General features: G+C 42.3%; 1 protein-coding gene across 1 annotated transcript in view; it reads right to left on the minus strand.

Moving 5' to 3' along the window:
- The window catches only part of BRWD1 (bromodomain and WD repeat domain containing 1), an 88,349-nt gene that overhangs the window by 19,395 nt on the left and 51,590 nt on the right, over positions 1-17,364 (minus strand). Inside the window, exons 26-35 of the mRNA XM_026664250.2 lie at positions 16,885-17,009; positions 16,716-16,798; positions 15,993-16,104; positions 15,227-15,288; positions 10,022-10,177; positions 9,705-9,825; positions 2,399-2,524; positions 1,152-1,224; positions 921-956; positions 625-771 (exon numbers count right to left, since the gene is read on the minus strand). Coding sequence (XP_026520035.1) covers positions 625-771; positions 921-956; positions 1,152-1,224; positions 2,399-2,524; positions 9,705-9,825; positions 10,022-10,177; positions 15,227-15,288; positions 15,993-16,104; positions 16,716-16,798; positions 16,885-17,009 — 1,041 coding nt within the window. The remainder of the gene's footprint in view (positions 1-624; positions 772-920; positions 957-1,151; positions 1,225-2,398; positions 2,525-9,704; positions 9,826-10,021; positions 10,178-15,226; positions 15,289-15,992; positions 16,105-16,715; positions 16,799-16,884; positions 17,010-17,364) is intronic.

Below are 17,364 nucleotides of genomic sequence, written 5' to 3' on the forward strand. Positions count from 1 at the left end.
TGGGAAGATTCATGCTTCAGACATTACATATTTTTTAACTTGCTGGATACGGTAAATTAAATTCTTTTCAGCAAGTTTTATTCTGATGCTGATAATATTTGTTTTATTAAGATTGTACTCTGTGACTCAGAATCAAACATGGAATGCAAATGCTTAGTGTGTCCATTTCCATGACAAGCTTTGAAGCTCACAATATGGAAAAAGTAATATTGCTACATGGCAAAAGTGTGTTCCTTTTGTTTACACTTTCTGTGCTGAGGAAATACTAAATTCAAGGTTTAGCCACTCTATATAATAGGGAGTGACTTGTCATCAAAACAACTGATTTTGGGACAGTGGCAAAATCATGACAGATTTCAGAAGAGTTATGTATTGTTTTATGGCTGTGCTGTGAACCATATTCAAGAGAGACTCTGCACATCATCATGGAATTGTAGGCATTATGTTTACTTCTCTTAGGTGTACTATGATTGAACAAAGGTGTCTTCAGACATCCACCAGAGATTTCTAACTGAAGCAGACTTGTTTTTGTTCTTGTTTTGAATAAAGTACAATTGATAAGAGAAGACATTGAAATATGGCATGTTTTATGGTAGTGTAATTGATCAAAGAATAATTACTTACAGGGTACTGCTCCAGATCAACAGGCTGCCTAAAGGGTTCTGAATCTTCACACTGGAAAATTAGATTAACAAGTTCCATACATTGTTTCTTCCATCTGTTTTCATCGTAGCGTGATTTTGTAGTGTTTTTTCCCTTCAAGGAATGTCTCTTTTTTTAAAAAAAGTAAAATACCCATAAATATTTGATGACTTTTAAAAATGCAATTACAACAAATGAATTGCATTCAGCTACTTAAAAATACAAAATTCCTACTCATTCATAAAGAAAACAGTTATGATTAGACAAAATTAACTTACTTTCCTAGAAGATGTCCTTGGTTTATAATCATCATCCTAGGAAGTGAATCAGATATATTAACCATAAATTTATTTTGAATTAAGGTAGCGAACAACATTTTGCTTAAAATGTTTACTAGATTAAATCCAAATTAATATTGCAACTGGGGAAGACTAAACCTTAACAACATAGCAATGAAAGAGAAATATTAATAATTAACTGCAAAACATATACAAAGCTAGCTTTATTACCGATTCAGTAGCAGCAATGCTGTCTTCATTTGTTGCAGTACACAACTCAAAAATGTTAGTACAATTTGGATTCCTGAAAAATAAAAGTGTATTTTAGACACAAAAGTATGACTCGACTTTATCAGTGCAACTTTGAAATCATTTTTTCTGAATACTAACATTGGCAGATGGCTTTTAGAAATAAATAGAAATTCATAAGATATATTTCAAAGTGCAACAAAAATGTACAGGTGGTCCTTGACTTACAACCACAATCAGGACTGGAATCTCAGTCACTAAGTGAGATGTCACGTGACTGCTTTGCTAACAAGCACAATCCTGTCTCCTGACTGCTGTTGTGAAGTGAAAATTACAGGTTATAAAGTTGGGATCCAGTAAGGAGTGCAGAAGTGCCTTAAGGGAATTTTTTTGGGTGGTGAATGGAATAGACCACATGCAAATTAGGGGATGCTGCAACATGGAAGCCTCAGCCACTCCAGACTGGCCCAGTAGCATTGCCACCACAGAAGGTTCAGCTGACCAGCTAGCTCTACAATACTTACAACTACAGGGGCACTGCAACTTCCTACATCAGTCTATTCCCCCCCCCCCCCACCAATATGTGTTTAGATAACCTGCACAGCAGTACTCAGTGGTAGCAAATAGAAGCCCAGGGCCTCTAGCAGTATCAGGCCTGTAGTACCAGGCCACTACTTCAGCTCCAGCACCACCATTACCACTGAGAAATGCTGCCTCAAACCCCAGACCATTGGCCTTGCCTGCCTCACACCATTCTCCAAACCAATGTCATGTTCCTTCTATGAGGCAACCTCCTGCTCTTTCTGCACGTTGGACTATTATTCTCAGAAACCTCCTGCTCTTCCCCAGGTCTCGCGAGAATGGGTCACTGGTTTTTAGAACAGCAGAACCCTGTTCTCATGATGCTTCAATGCCTTATTCCCAAAATCATGTTTGCTATTTGGAAACCAGTGGAGGTATCTGAAGGATTGAGTGAATGAGATGCTGGCTTGCAGGAGGGAGGCTGGCATGCAGAAGGAATGGGGATATGCAGCTTGGAGAATGATGGTACCATGTAGACATGGAAGCAAATTTGGGTTTAAGAAACATAAGGAGAAGTACAGTAAATAGTATTATTTTAAGCTGGATTTAATTGGATTTTGTACATCGAAGACACAGATAGCAGATAAACCTGGTATTACTATAAACAACAAGCTCACATTTTGCTGCTCTATGGATATATTGCTTACCTAATAAATTTTAAGAGTTGATCAGTGATTTTCTGAGCAGTCTCAGCAATTTTGCTATTGGGTTCATTGAAAGTCCGAGCATTGCTTTCAATACATCTTACTTCCCAAATCAATGCAGAAAGTCTCCTATATATTTAGCAAATAAACAGTTAAACTTGCAGTCTCTAAAACTGGAAATCTATAAGCAAAAAATTATCAACAATTCATTCTTTTTTTCTACTGGATATTACCAGGACTCTAACAAAAGGGGACAGTATATACTGTTATATAATTACAAAAGAAAAATTAAAAATATTTTAGCAAAATAGTGCACTCTCTTACCTAATTCAAAAAATACTTCATTGACAGTGCTGAACTTCAGGTTAAGCTAAATCTGCTTTATTTATATATATTTATGTGTGTGTGTGTGTGTGTGTGTACACACTCTCTGTGTGAATCTATGTATGTAAGTAAAGGGGGAGGAGAATTTACTTTTTCTTTTTTTCAGAACCTAACCATGGTGTTAAATGTTACATTTATTTGATCACTTTTCCTCTTTTTTTGTACACTATTTTTTTCTGGTTTTTTTGGTTGTTAGGGTTGAATATATGTTTTGTTTTGTTTTCTTTATTTTTCTGTTTTGTATTTTACTTTTTATGATAAAACAATAAATATTTACAAAGTCAGTATTGTACTTCCTAAGTTTTTAATTGTATCATGCAAAACTGGTGTTTCAAGTATGTTTCCTAAGCAATTACAGAACTTATTTCTTATTTCATCTCTTAAGTATTCCAAACTTATACAATGCAAAATTAATGAGCAGCACAGATGTAAATTTTATACATCAGTCTTCCCCAGTTGCTAGAGGACATTGATAACCCACCTATTTTCAAGAACAGGTTACTGCCAATGAAATATCCAAATCTACTATTCCTATCCTAAGTCAATAAAGATGTCCTTAGGATCAGTGGTGGGATTCAAATTATTTTACTACCGGTTCTGTGGGTATGGCTTGGTGGGCATGGCAGGGGAAGGATACTGTAAAATGTCCAGTCAGAGGAGGGATTTGCCAGTTCTCAAAATTTCTGCTACTGGTTCTCCAGAACTGGTCAGAACCTGCTGAATACCACCTCTGCTTAGCATATGACAAACTTCACACCAAAAGTACCATACCCATAGTGGAACATGGTGGTGGTGGCATTATGCTTTGGGGCTGCTTTTCTTCAGCTGGAACTGGGGCTTTAAAGTGGAGGGAATTATGAAAAGTTCCAAATATCAGGCAATTTTGATACAAAACCTTCAGGCCTCTGCTAAACTGCTGAAGAGGAATTTCATCTTTCAACACAACAATAACCAAAAGCATATCTTCAAATCAACAAGAGAATGGCTTCATCAGAAAAAGATAAAAGTTTTGGAATGGCCCAGCCAGAGTCGGGACCTGAATCCAACTGAAAATCTGTGGGGTGACCTAAAGAAGGCTGTGCACAGGATTGGACAGATTTGGAGTGCTTTTGCAAGGTATGGGCAAAGATTCCCAAGACAAGATGTGTCATGCTGACAGGTTCCTATTCCAAAAGATTGAATACTATCAGAAATCAAAAGATGCTTCAACAAAGTATTAGTTTAAGGATGTGCACATTTATGCAACTATGTTATTATCCATTTTTTATAATAAATTTTATTAAGTTTTCAAATTTTAAAAAACATAAAATAAAACTTTGTACATTGTTATCAATATCTCTTTACATTTTCAATATCTCTTTACATTTGTATCTCTTTACATTTTTCAATGTATGTATTTACTTATTCCTTTACCATTACATCTTACTCTTGCTACAAATCAATATCTTTTATTTACATATTTACATATTCCCTCATTCTTTTCCTAATTGCCAAATGCAATAAAACAGATAGATATATCATGTTACACATATTAACAGCTGCAAGGATTTCGTACACACAACTCTGGAAAGAAAAAGGCGTGGTTACACCAGACGGCATGGTTATAAAAAAAAAATAGATTGTACAGAGATGGACAGGCTAGCGATGAAAATAAAAGACAGAGAAGGTTCAATTTACTATAGGGCCTGGTATGCCTGGTATGAGTGATTTAGAAATAAAAAGAAAATGGCACTTCCAGTTTGGGCTTCTTCGGCGACGGACCGAAATCCGCGATCGTGCATGGTTTTAATCCATGCTCGCCGCTGGAGCGCCCTGAGCCGCCCAGATTCTGGGCTGTAGCCACTCCATAGAGGTGGTGAAGAAGGGGGAACCGTCAACGGGGTTGAGGAGAGCCGCATCTCTCCTCTTCGGCTGGCCATTACTCCCTTTCCCAAGGGCAGTTGCAGCGGTGGTCAGAAATGGCCACCTTAAAGAAGAACCCAACCAGACAAGATTGTGCAGGAGGAAGTTTAAAGGAGAAAGTTTGATTGACTGGGTTGAATGGAGAACATCTATTTAAGGTACCTGGAACCTGAATATTAAAGACTAATACTATTCATTCCTAAAAAAGATCTTAAGTGGCAAAAGAGAAAGGGAAAGGAAACGGAATTGGCTTTTTTTCCCTCTCACATTGACAGTTTTAATTGACTTGGAATGTTAAGAAGAGATTTGAATAAGAAATTGATACTAATCCACTTTGACATTAATAGGCTATTTCAAGCTGAAAATAAAGTGTCAAAGGAATAAAGATTCTTGGATAATTTTAAAATTTTCTTTAAAAAAGAAAGAAAGCAGAGGAGGGAAAAAGGAACAAGAGGGTGGAATCTGGAAAATGGAGGAGACCACCTGGAACTTAAAAAAACCGATAGTGGAATTTTAACAAGGCTTGCAAAAGATACATTGTAGCTGAAACTTTGTTACAAGATAACAAAGCCCCTGGAAAGAGAAAGTGAGAAAAGAAGCAAGAAACAGTTTTGGATTATTGGATGATTCCTGGAATTTTGGATGGTGGATCCTAATGAAACAAAATAAAATCAATTGGGGGTTGTTTAAAATTTTTTAAAATGGCATCACTCCTTGAAGAGTTAAAAATGAGACTTAAAGAACAAAAAGAAGAAGCACAAGAGGGAAGAGGACCTTTTGGCTTTGTATTTCAATTTTTAGAAATGGAGATTTTGAACTATGAAAAACAACAAGAAACGCTGGCAGAACAAGAAGGGTGGGATAATTAATATTAATGGCAGAGCTGTACTTGAATAGAATTATTCCATTTACTATTGTTATACATATATACACAGATATACATATATATATACATATATACTTTTTTCTTTTAAGAATTTAGTGTGTATTTTTAAGCGAATGTACCAAGCAGAATTTGATTGAAAATAGGTATGTGTTATAAAATAGAGGTTAAAAAAATGAACGTTATTAACTGTAAAGGTGTAACTTAAATTTTTAAACAAGATTTGAAAAAAGATACAAAGGTGTTACACTCCAGTCTAGTAATTAAAGGGGAAAATTTGTTTTGAGAAAAGATACCGTATATACTCGAGTATAAGTCGACCCGAATATAAGCCGAGGCACCTAATTTTACACAAAAAACCTGGGAAAACTTATTGACTCGAGTATAAGCCGAGGGTGGGAAATGCAGCAGCTACTGGTAAATTTCAAAAATAAAAATAATTAATTTGGGAAACGATCTCACTATCTCACGTCACCTCGGGAAGGGAAAGGCAAAGCGCTTTTTGCCTTTCCCTTCCCGGCTGGGGCCGTTGGGAGTCGCCGCCGCCTGCCTTTCCCTTGCCGGCTGGGACTGTTGGGAGTCGCCGCCGCCTGCCTTTCCCCCTGCCTTTCCCTTCCCGGCTGGGACTGTTGGGAGTCCCCGCCGCCTGCCTTTCCCCCTGCCTTTCCCTTCACGGCTGGGGCTGTTGGGAGTCGCTGCCGCCTGCCTTTCCCTTCCCGGCTGGGGCCGTTGGGAGTCGCCGCCGCCTGCCTTTCCCTTCCCGGCTGGGGCCGTTGGGAGTCGCTGCCGCCTGCCTTTCCCTTCCCGGCTGGGGCCGTTGGGAGTCCCCCGCCTGCCTTTCCCCCTGCCTTTCCCTTCCCGGCTGGGACTGTTGGGAGTCCCCGCCGCCTGCCTTCCCTTCCCGACTGGGGCCGTTGGGAGTCGCTGCCGCCTGCCTTTCCCTTCCCGGCTGGGGCCGTTGGGAGTCGCCGCCGCCTGCCTTTCCCTTCCCGGCTGGGGAGTTGGGAGTCGCTGCCGCCTGCCTTTCCCTTCCCGGCTGGGGCCGTTGGGAGTCCCCGCCGCCTGCCTTTCCCCTGCCTTTCCCTTCCCGGCTGGGACTGTTGGGAGTCGCCGCCGCCTGCCTTTCCTTCCCGACTGGGGCCGTTGGGAGTCGCCGCCGCCTGCCTTTCCCTTCCCGGCTGGGGCCGTTGGGAGTCCCCGCCGCCTGCCTTTCCCTTCCCGGCTGGGGCCGTTGGGAGTCCCCGCCGCCTGCCTTTCCCCCTGCCTTTCCCTTCCCGGCTGGGACTGTTGGGAGTCCCCGCCGCCTGCCTTCCCCCTGCCTTTCCCTTCCCAGCTGGGACTGTTGGGAGTCGCCGCCGCCTGCCTTTTCCTTCCCGGCTGGGGCCGTTGGGAGTCCCGCCGCCTGCCTTTCCCCCTGCCTTTCTCTTCCCGGCTGGGGCCGTTGGGAGCGCCGCCTGCCTTCCTGCCTTTCCCGCCCGCCTTCCCGGCTGGGGCCGTTGGGAGTCCCCGCCGCCTGCCTTTCCGTCCCGGCTGGGGCCGTTGGAGTGAGGCCGCCGCCGGGATCGGCGCGCCCCCAGTCCTGCGCCCGCGCGCCTCGGGAAGGGAAAGGCCGGGCCACGGTGTGCGAGGACCCCGCCCGTGCGCGGAGCCGGGCGGGTGTGAAGCGCCGGGCGCCTGGAGGAGAAGGTCTCGCATTCGCCTGTCTGCCCGCGGATGTCAGCGGAGCAGCCGCTGCTACGGGAACAGTTTACTGCCATCGCCCTCAAAAGGGGGCAACCGGACAGGGAATCCGAGGGCAGCGCTCGTTGCGTGCGGGCGACAAGCCCCGCTCGGGTGGACGTGTTTGCCCAGAGACCCCGTACGAAGCCTCGGCAAAGCTCCGCTGACATCCGCGGGCAGACAGGCGAACGCGGGACCTTCTCCTCCAAGGGCGCCCGGCGCCTTTCTACCCACCCCCGGCCCGTCTCTTTCAAGCGGCGGCGACTGCGGGCGGGGGTCGCCCTGCGGGGACACCGGTGGCCGCGGAAAGAGGGGCGGGCGGGAGAAGCTCCTCTCCCTGCCCCGCCGGGGGGTCTTTCCCTTCTCCCGGTACAGGGAGCTCCGCGGTGCTGGGCGGGCGCCAAAGACGACGCTCGGGGCTCGGTCGGAACCGTCCGGCGCGCCCGATCCGATGCTAGCACAGCGGCTGCGCGCAGCTTCGCTCCAGCGGCGGCCTTCCAAGCCGTGGCCTTTCCCTTCCCGAGGCGGCGGGACTGAGGTCGCGCCGGCGGCAGCGACTCCCAACAGCCCCGGCCGGGAAGGGAAAGGCAAAAAGCTCTTTGCCTTTCCCTTCCCGAGGCGGCGGGACTGAGGTCGCGCCGGCGGCAGCGACTCCCGACAGCCCCGGCCGGGAAGGGAAAGGCAAAAAGCGCTTTGCCTTTCCCTTCCCGAGGCGGCGGGACTGAGGTCGCGCCGGCGGCAGCGACTCCCGACAGCCCGGCCGGGAAGGGAAAGGCAAAAAGCGCTTTGCCTTTCCCTTCCCGAGGCGGCGGGACTGAGGTCGCGCCGGCGGCAGCGACTCCAGACAGCCCGGCCGGGAAGGGAAAGGCAAAAAGTGCTTTGCCTTTCCCTTCCCGAGGCGGCGGGACTGCGACTCCAGACAGCCCGGCCGGGAAGGGAAAGGCAAAAGCGCTTTGCCTTTCCCTTCCCGAGGCGGCGGGACTGAGGTCGCGCCGGTGGCAGCGACTCCCGACAGCCCCGGCAGGGAGGGAAAGGCAAAAAGCGCTTTGCCTTTCCCTTCCCGAGGCGGCGGGACTGAGGTCGCGCCGGCGGCAGCGACTCCCGACAGCCCCGGCCGGGAAGGGAAAGGCAAAAAGCGCTTTGCCTTTCCCTTCCCGAGGCGGCGGGACTGAGGTCGCGCCGGCGGCAGCGACTCCCGACAGCCCCGGCCGGGAAGGGAAAGGCAAAAAGCGCTTTGCCTTTCCCTTCCCGAGGCGGCGGGACTGGGGCCGCTCCGGCGGCAGCGACTCCACACCATTTTTTTTTTCAGAGGGGAATCTGACTCGAGTATAAGTCGAGGGGGATTTTTTCAGCACAAAAAATGGGCTGAAAAACTCGACTTATACTCGAGTATATACGGTAATATGAAATTGTAAACATGACAGACGAAAGTATAAATACATTGATTAGAAAGATTTTAAAAATTAGAAAAAGATATGTAATTGAATTAAGAAAGGAATGAGATAATTTAAAATAAGGCTATAGGAAGTAAAGAAAGGGAAAAGCTATTGAAATTGCGAAAATAGTTATAAGATATGGATTAGAATGTATAAGATAAATATGTATTGAGTTTATGTCTGTATGGAGAAGTGATAACCCGGGGTCACGCTGTTCTCAAAAAAGATATTTTATTTGTATTTGTATGTTTTGTAAAAACTTAAAACTTTTATTAAAAAACGAAATAAAAAGAAAATATTATCCATTTTTTATTGTTATCCCCCCAAGATTTCAGTTTATTTTTCAATTGAATTGTACAGTTTCTATGTTATATTAAAGATGAAAATAAATCTGATTTATCTTGGTCAAGGAAGATGATCTGTTTCAAAATCTCATGGACATTTTTCAATTTATGGACATAATTTTTCCTCTAAGAGTTTGTGGGCAGGGTATTTGTTACTTGTCAGTAGAAATAGATGTCAGAATCTTTCAGATTTGCTGTCCACTGTCTCTATTTCTTATATTAATTTTATTATATTTTAAATAAAAATAAACAGAAAGCTGCTATGATGCAATGCTAGTCACCGGGCTCTTTATTTAAATTTAAATGCAAATTGGCATCATGGTATTGTTAGAAAATTGTCATGATGAGATGCTAAAGCTTTTTCAAAAAGAGACAAATATAAAAGAGACAAACATAAACTCGAGGAGATAGAGGGTACAATTTCACCAGTTTAGCATTTGGTATAATGATACCCACGTTTCACTATTTTATTAATACACAAGTTACTCTTTTACAGCAACCATATTTTAAAATATGCAAGCTCTGAAAATCACATATGTGTTCATCTCCCCACAAAGACCATCAATCATCTCAGGTTTAACTTCAGAACAATTTTAGAAGCTAGTTTTATTAACTGGTTTCTAGTACCAAATCAGACTAACCTGTAGAAATGATTCATCAGTCTCAGCTGAATAGTGCAAAGATCTGTTGGATAAGCTACTACTGAACTGTACTTTGGATATGTGTTCAGATCAACTGGACCAGCAAAAGCTGCTGAAATATCTGTTAAAATAATAACTTTAGTTGAAACAATTGAAGGCATTGTCAGTAAATAATGCAAAATACAGTAAATTGCAAATTAAGTTTATTTTACAAAATCTGTACTACTTACAACATCCAAGCAACTGAATTTAGTGTAAAACATTACATATGTCTTTATGCTTATCGAAACACAGCTATCAAGTATTTAAAACCTTACCAAGTCTCAAAAGTTGATCAATTCCAGAAATAATTCGTTCACTCTCTCCACTCTGCGATTTGCCCTGCCATTCTCCCTTTTGAGGTTTATACAGTAGTTTTGCCATCTCTTCAGCAGTAACAGAAACACTTGCTCCCAGTTCTATAGGCTGCTCAACTAATTAAAGAAAAAACAAACAAAATGAAAAAGAGGACAAAAACAAAATGTAGCAATTCATTTTATGCAAGCTTTTATATCAGAAATTGTCACGCACAAATAATCAGGATAATTTATAAAGTTGCATCATCAAAGATTTATTCAAACCGATGCACAAAAATCTAGTCAACTAACAGTCAGTGCTAAATTGGCACTAGAAAAAAATGAATGGAAATCACAGGGGCTTGGACTTGATCTCTTATAGAATTGTATAGCTTATAGCCTTGATCTTATAGAGATCAAGTCTGGTGAAACTTTTATCTCCACATTCACGGACACTCAGCCCTGCCTGATCTTTTCCTACAGTTAGAGGTGCTTTAGCAACAAAATCATTCCAAATTTCTAAATATTTTATCTTCAGAATTTTCCACACTAATTTCTTCAGGACTAGGAATGGAAGTATTTAGAGTGTTAAGTATGTTCTGTGTTAAAATATATATATAACAGCTGCAACAGCTGCAATGAAATTCTTTTTGTTTCAATTTTTTTGTACCAGTTGCTTTTATTCTCCTAGAGAAAAAAAGTTTTGTGCCTATTTACTTTTTCTATCCAAAGGAAACTGAGCAAAAGGAATGATTTTGAGTATACACTGTCATTCCATATGTTGCAGGAATATTGGAAACGCTCAGGAGGATCTTCAGCCAACACAATTTGTGCACACTTCAAACCCCAAAATACACTAAGGCAGAAACTTGTCCACCCCAAGGATAAAATACCCAGACACAAACTGAGCAATGCGGTACATGATGCACAATGCAATGAGCTATGTGCATATCTGTTCACTGGGGAAACAAAATGATGACTTCATAAACGCATGAAACAACATCGAAGAACAAACCCATCAGGACTAGATTCATCAGTCCCTCTGCATTTAAAAAAGAGAGGCTACTCTTTTGAAGACAATAAAGTCCACATTTTGGACAGAGAAGACTGCTGGTTTGAATGAGGTGTCAAATAGGCCATCTGATGGTGATTATGATGATCGTCCATCGTGTTCAAAGAGGACCTTGATATCTAACAGGTTGTAGGCTGTCCATGGTGTCCACAGGTAGGACGGTTAAGGAAGGACGATTCACTCGTCTTCTCATCGCTGGGACCTGGGAGTGCAGCCCTCCCCTCCTGAATTATACTGTACATTGGTACAGTATTGGTACACAGGTAAGGTTGGTACACAGTATTGGTACACATTGGTACACAGGTAAGGCCTCTGGGGGCAGGCCATGTGGAAGTGGTTCAATTGCCTAGCATGCCTCCCAGGGGTGGGATACGACAGGGTTAACTACCGGTTCGGGATTTACGAGCTTCCCTGCCCACTGTGAGCCGAGCGCCGAGCGCCTGTTAATCGTCATTAGCACGCTACCTGCCGAGAAGCAGCCTTTGAAACAGCCCTCTTTTCTTGTTTTTTTAACTGCAGCTGTGCCTCGTTAGGCAGCTGAAGTTGAAAAATCAGGAAATAAAGATCAGGTAAGAGCCCGGGTGAGCGGGTGGGCAAAAACATCAGCAGACATAGAACCGGTTCTATGTCTGCTGCTCTTCAGAGCTACCGGTTCTACAGAGGTGGACAGAACCAGGAGAAACCCACCCCTATGCCTCCTTTATACAGTCCAAGTCTCATGGCATACATCAGGGTAGTTAGCACTACTGTTTGGCAGACTTCGAGCTTTGTAGCAAGGTGTCTTGATACATCAAGGCTGCCATTCCTGGGGGCAGGGGTGGGAGGAGAGAAGCAAGTTGGGCCATCTTGGAGAGCTGCTTGGCCATACGACCACACCCACCACTACCATGCCATATTTACCGGGACTGGAACACTCCTTCTGCAGCTGTGAAGCTGTGGAACACTAGAGCTGCAGTGAGGATGCCTGCGACGCTGAGTTCACAGCTGCGAAGCAGCTGAGTCAGCAAGAGAGTGTCTGCACGCCACTCAGTGTTAACTGTTTAATGATTTCCTGTTTAATGGTTTCCGCATGAGAAGTGGGGTGCATGCGTGGCTGGCTGGGGCTGGTGGGCACACTTAAAAGGTAGAGGGTAGCACTGGGTGGGTAGCTCTGACTTTATTTCATTTATTGTCAGTTCGTGCCATGGTTCTGCAACAACGATAAAGCCATTTTGACACAGGACTGTGTGTTTTGGTGGTTTGTTCATTTGCGGTTTAGCGGAACCTGACACAAGGTTTATTCCATGGCAGTCCCAACATTGGTCAGTATCCACCAAATGCAGAGCTTGCCTTAGTGATTCTACAGTTTACCTCAATGTCAATTGTTACTGTATGGGAGAGTGCTGCCAAGGTATGTAAATTGGTCCACTGCTTGCAGCTTTTGTCTCTTCACTGTGATGATGGGCTCTTGGTGTTGGGATTTTGGAGCTGGCTGATGTATCACTTCGGTCTTCTTTGTGTTGATGAGGAGGCTGAAACTGTTGCATGTTGGTGTGAATTTGTCCACACTGGCTTGCATTTCCTGCTCTGATCCAGCATTCAGGGCACAGTCGTCAGCAAAAAGGAGGTCTTGTATCACAGCCTTCTTTATCTTGGTGACAGCCGGGACTCTTCACAAGTTGAACAGTTTCCCATCGGTTGTGTATCTCAGGCTAACTCCCAAGAAACTGTTCTGGAAGGCATCTGATAGCATAGCTGGAAACATTATGTTGAACAGGGTCGGTGCCAACACCAACCTTGCTTGACGCTGTTTGGAACAGGAAAGGTCTCTGAAGTTTCTCCATTCTCCAAAACATAAGCCACCATGCTGTTGTGGAACTGATGTACCATTAGGATGAATCTGTCAGGGCATCCAAATTTCAACATGATGCGCCACAGACCTTCGTGACTGATAGTGTCAAAATCCTTGGTGAGATCCTCGAAGGTGGTGTACAATTCACAATTCTGCTCTTGACACTTCTCTTGAGCTGCCGGGCTGCGAAGATCATGTCCACAGTGTCACGCTCTTTGTGGAAACCGCACTGTGTCTCGGGTAATAACTCTGTTCCAGGTGGTCAGGCAGGCAGTTCAGCAACACTCGTGCAAGGATCTTGCCTGCAATGGAAAGCAGTGATATTCTTCTATGATTATCTCAGACTTGTCGATTCCCTTTCCTCTTGTATAGGGGTACGATGTAGGCATCTTTCAGTTCTTGAGGAATGGATCCTGTTTCAGAAGGACTGAAACAGCAGAGTGATTTTGTCAACAAGCACTGCACCGCCATCCTTATAGATGTCTGCTGGAATCACGTCAGATCCTGGGGGCTTTCCATTGGACAGCTGGCTGATGGCCTGTAGGGTTTCAGTCTTTGATGGTGGGGCATCCAGGTTGTGGTTGATATCCGCCTGGGGCACTCTGTCTATCGCCTCATTGTTAATGGAAGATGGGCAGTTCAGTACAGATAGGAAGTGCTCAGCTCAACACCGTAGGATCAAAGTCTTCTCACTAATGAGGCTTGTACCATTTGAGTCTAGTAGAGGAGAGCTCCCTGGGGGCTGTTTGGGAGTTAATTTTGAGTCCCATCTTCAACCCAAAAAGGTTCAACTAGCTCATCTTTAATAATACCAGCCTATACCATTATCCCACCTCCACCTTGCTAGCATCTGAGTCGAAGTAGAGTTCTGGGCCCTTTGTTGATCCAGCCATAAGCTCATCCATCTGGTCCATCTCATCAGTCCCTAAAACCTTTGGAAAATCTGTCTTCAGATATTTCTTGGTCCAGTGTTGCCGTTTCAACTTATGTGTCTTGTTCAGTGGTGGTTGGGTTTCAGCCTTCCTTACCTCGGCCATGTCTCTGAGCACTGAACACCACATATTTCTGGGCACTCCAAGTAGGTTGCAGTTCTGGCATATGACAGCACTGGAGGATAATGGGTTCCTGGCAGCTTCACAGTTGATTCTTCTCAAATATTTGGCAGTTAATGTGCCTCTTTTTTTCTCAACGTTTCTTGCGATCCCGTTGACGATTTGCAACAAAATGTTTGACAGTTCTGTGATCACGCCCGAATATCTTAGCAATTTCAAGAGTGCTACATCCCTCTGAACAATGTTTTACAATTTTTGATTTTTTTAGTCAGTTAAATTCCATTTTTGGCCCATTTTGCCTGAGGAAAAGAAGCTGCCTAACAATTATGCACACCTTAAAGTAGGGTGTTGATCTTCTTAGGCCACACTCTCCCTCATTACACAAATACATATGATATGCTTATAGCCACTAAGTATTCAAGTTTATACAGTTCGGAGGTGGAAGATATGCATAAAAATGATTATATGGTCAAAATACTCACTTGCCTAATAATTATGCACACAGTATATGTACAAGGTTAATTTTATCCAAATGCAAATTATGCTTTAAATTTTTAGTGCATCACTTGAGATCAAGAGAGTTATGTGTATCACAGCATGGTATTATTCAAGCAACATCAAAAGGTATATGCTGCTGTCATGTCTTTAATGAGAAAAACTATTAATGCCTCAGCTACCTTTTGCATTTATAAAAAAGAACAGTGAATACATGTAATGTGCTTTATCAATCAATGTCATGAAATTAATTATTTCTATAACACAGATACAGCTGTGAAGAAACATTACTAACATGTGAATTTATTTTCTAATAAAACAGATGGCAAACATTGAACTTAAAAAGACATACCAATTTTTGCTTCTTATTATAATTTATATGTGCTACACTACCAGAGATTTTGGCAGCTTAAGGGCAGGGGTGGAATCAGGAAGAAGGTTGAATACCAGGGTCCTTGAAGTTGGCATTTCCTCAGCAGTGAGCACCTCTAAAAATCCTGTTGCCAAGATCTCATTGGACAAGCAGATTCAACTTCCAGAAGTGTGACATAGATACGTCAGATACATATAGCGTTTTAAAGTAACAATCAGCGCTCTGAATTGCACCTGGAAGTTAAACAGTGCCAACTCCTTAGTAATTAACTGCTACTTAACTACTACTAGCAGTTCTTAACTACTAGTATTAACTAAATAAAGTGATCACTAGGAAAAAATACGAACAAATTAGATTAATATACCATTCTCTGGAATTGGCTCCATGTCCCATGGGCTAAGTCGCTCAGTTTCACCATTGTCCCATCTGTTTAAACAATTAGAAAAAACAGTGAAAGTATTTCTATGTAGAAAGTATCACATTCTAGATGTAAAATTGCACTTTTGTTACACATTTTATATATATATATATACAAAATAGGATATTTTTTGTGGGAACAGAATTCTAGAAAGGAGTTACAGGTATTTATATTAGAACAAGCATACATCATACACCTCTCCCATATTCATCAGAGGTGATACAGTGGTTACAATCCAGAATTGCAGGCTAGCTCTGACCACAATCTGGAGTTTGATCCTCAGAGCTGACTCAGCCTTTCATCCTTCCAAGCTTGGTAAAATGAGAACCCAGATTGTTGGGGGCAATATGCTGACTCTGTAAACCATTTAGAGAGGGCAATGAAGTGAAGTGATATATAAGTCTAAGTGCTATTGTTATATTCCTATCGCTATCAGTGCTCCCAACACCACTGTGCAGGACTTCAATGGTTTGGGTATAGCAAAGGTTGCATCCCCCCCCACTAATTCCTATTGTATATTTAACCCTTTTCACTATCACATTCTGGAAAGAGTCAATTCTGATTTAAAGGAACCTCCAACCAACTCATCCACCCCCAATTCTTCATTATAGGAACTAACATGCTTTCATAAAATTATAATTTGCAGTTAAAAGAGACACAGTTTTTAAAATTATTAATAAATGTGACAATTCTGGAGCAAACATGTACATACTTAACACTATAACACTGAAAAGGGCTATCTGGATATTGTGGCTGATATGGCTCTTGGCTTAAAACAGTTCCAAACCACCAGGCATCATCAATAATTGAACGAAATCGATCATCTGTAAAGAAAAAAGTTCTAAAAACATACTGTACTAAAGTTATCCAATCTCTTCTATAAAAATTTATATAGTCATTCTAAAACACTGTGCTAAGGAAGACCCCTTATTTGGTCCTTAGATATTTTTGGAATAGTTTCCATATTTGGTCCTCAGATACTTTTGGAATAGTTTCCATCATCCTTTATCAGGATAGCTAATGATCACTGTAGTTACAGTCTATTCTGTACTTCAGACTGATGTTTTAAATACAATCATAGCAACATAATTTACTTACTAAGCATTAAGTAAAATTGGATAGGTTTAAAGTTGTAAATTATTGGAACTATATACCTGTGAGAAAGTGAACACCTGAGAATCTTTAATATCTTCTATTTACAGAAAATAACTGTTAGGTTCAGGTATTCAGATTTCCTGCATTTTATAAAGTGGGAGCATAGTTAACAATCCACCTTTAATATCTCCACTACCTATCTGGGTACCAGAAATGTTTAAAGGCAGATTAGACTGAAACTTTTAGTTTAATATTTAAAATGGATATACAATGAAGCTATAAATAACTAAACAAGATTTTTAAGGTGATTAATTCCAAAGCAAAACAAAACCTAACTTACTAGGTTGCCAGTTCCTTTGTCGTGCTTCATCATGGAACTGACGCAACACCAGGAAGTCAATAACATCTGGCATATCATGGTATCTAGAAAGATTAAACTTTAGTCAAATGCTCAATGACCAGAACTATGGAAACAATCTTAAAAATAACATAAAGAAAAAGATACATACTTGAGAGAAAATGATTTGTCTTGAAGCTGTCCTGTAATATGGTCCATAAGAGTAAGTTTAAGACAGCATAGTGTAGGAGGTCCAACTTCATAATGTATCCCAACAATTTTTACCAATTCTTGATCCTAACAAATGCACAAACATTTTTGTTAGCATTAATACAACAATTAGCTAACTTATTTATAGTCTTTATCTGGTAGATTTTCTATGGTATTCCAAATCACACTGAATCACACTCTCAGCATGCTTGGGAAGAAAATGCTGAAGAATGCTAGTTGTAGCTTAGCAACATTTGAATACCATATGTTCTATGTGAAAGCATGTAAATGATAGGATAAATTGAGCAAAAATGAGTAACCATAAAATATTGCACTATATTAGGACACTGTGAAAATAATGAATTGTGTGCCAATGTATGCCATTCATCAACTTGGCAAGTGACCTGGCATGTTAATGGGACAGGTTGTTTCTCTTTAAGTT

This window comes from Notechis scutatus, chromosome 5, assembly GCF_049901735.1.
Source record: "Notechis scutatus isolate UNSWTSFEM ecotype Mainland chromosome 5, rNotScu1.2, whole genome shotgun sequence".
Lineage (NCBI taxonomy): Eukaryota > Metazoa > Chordata > Lepidosauria > Squamata > Elapidae > Notechis > Notechis scutatus.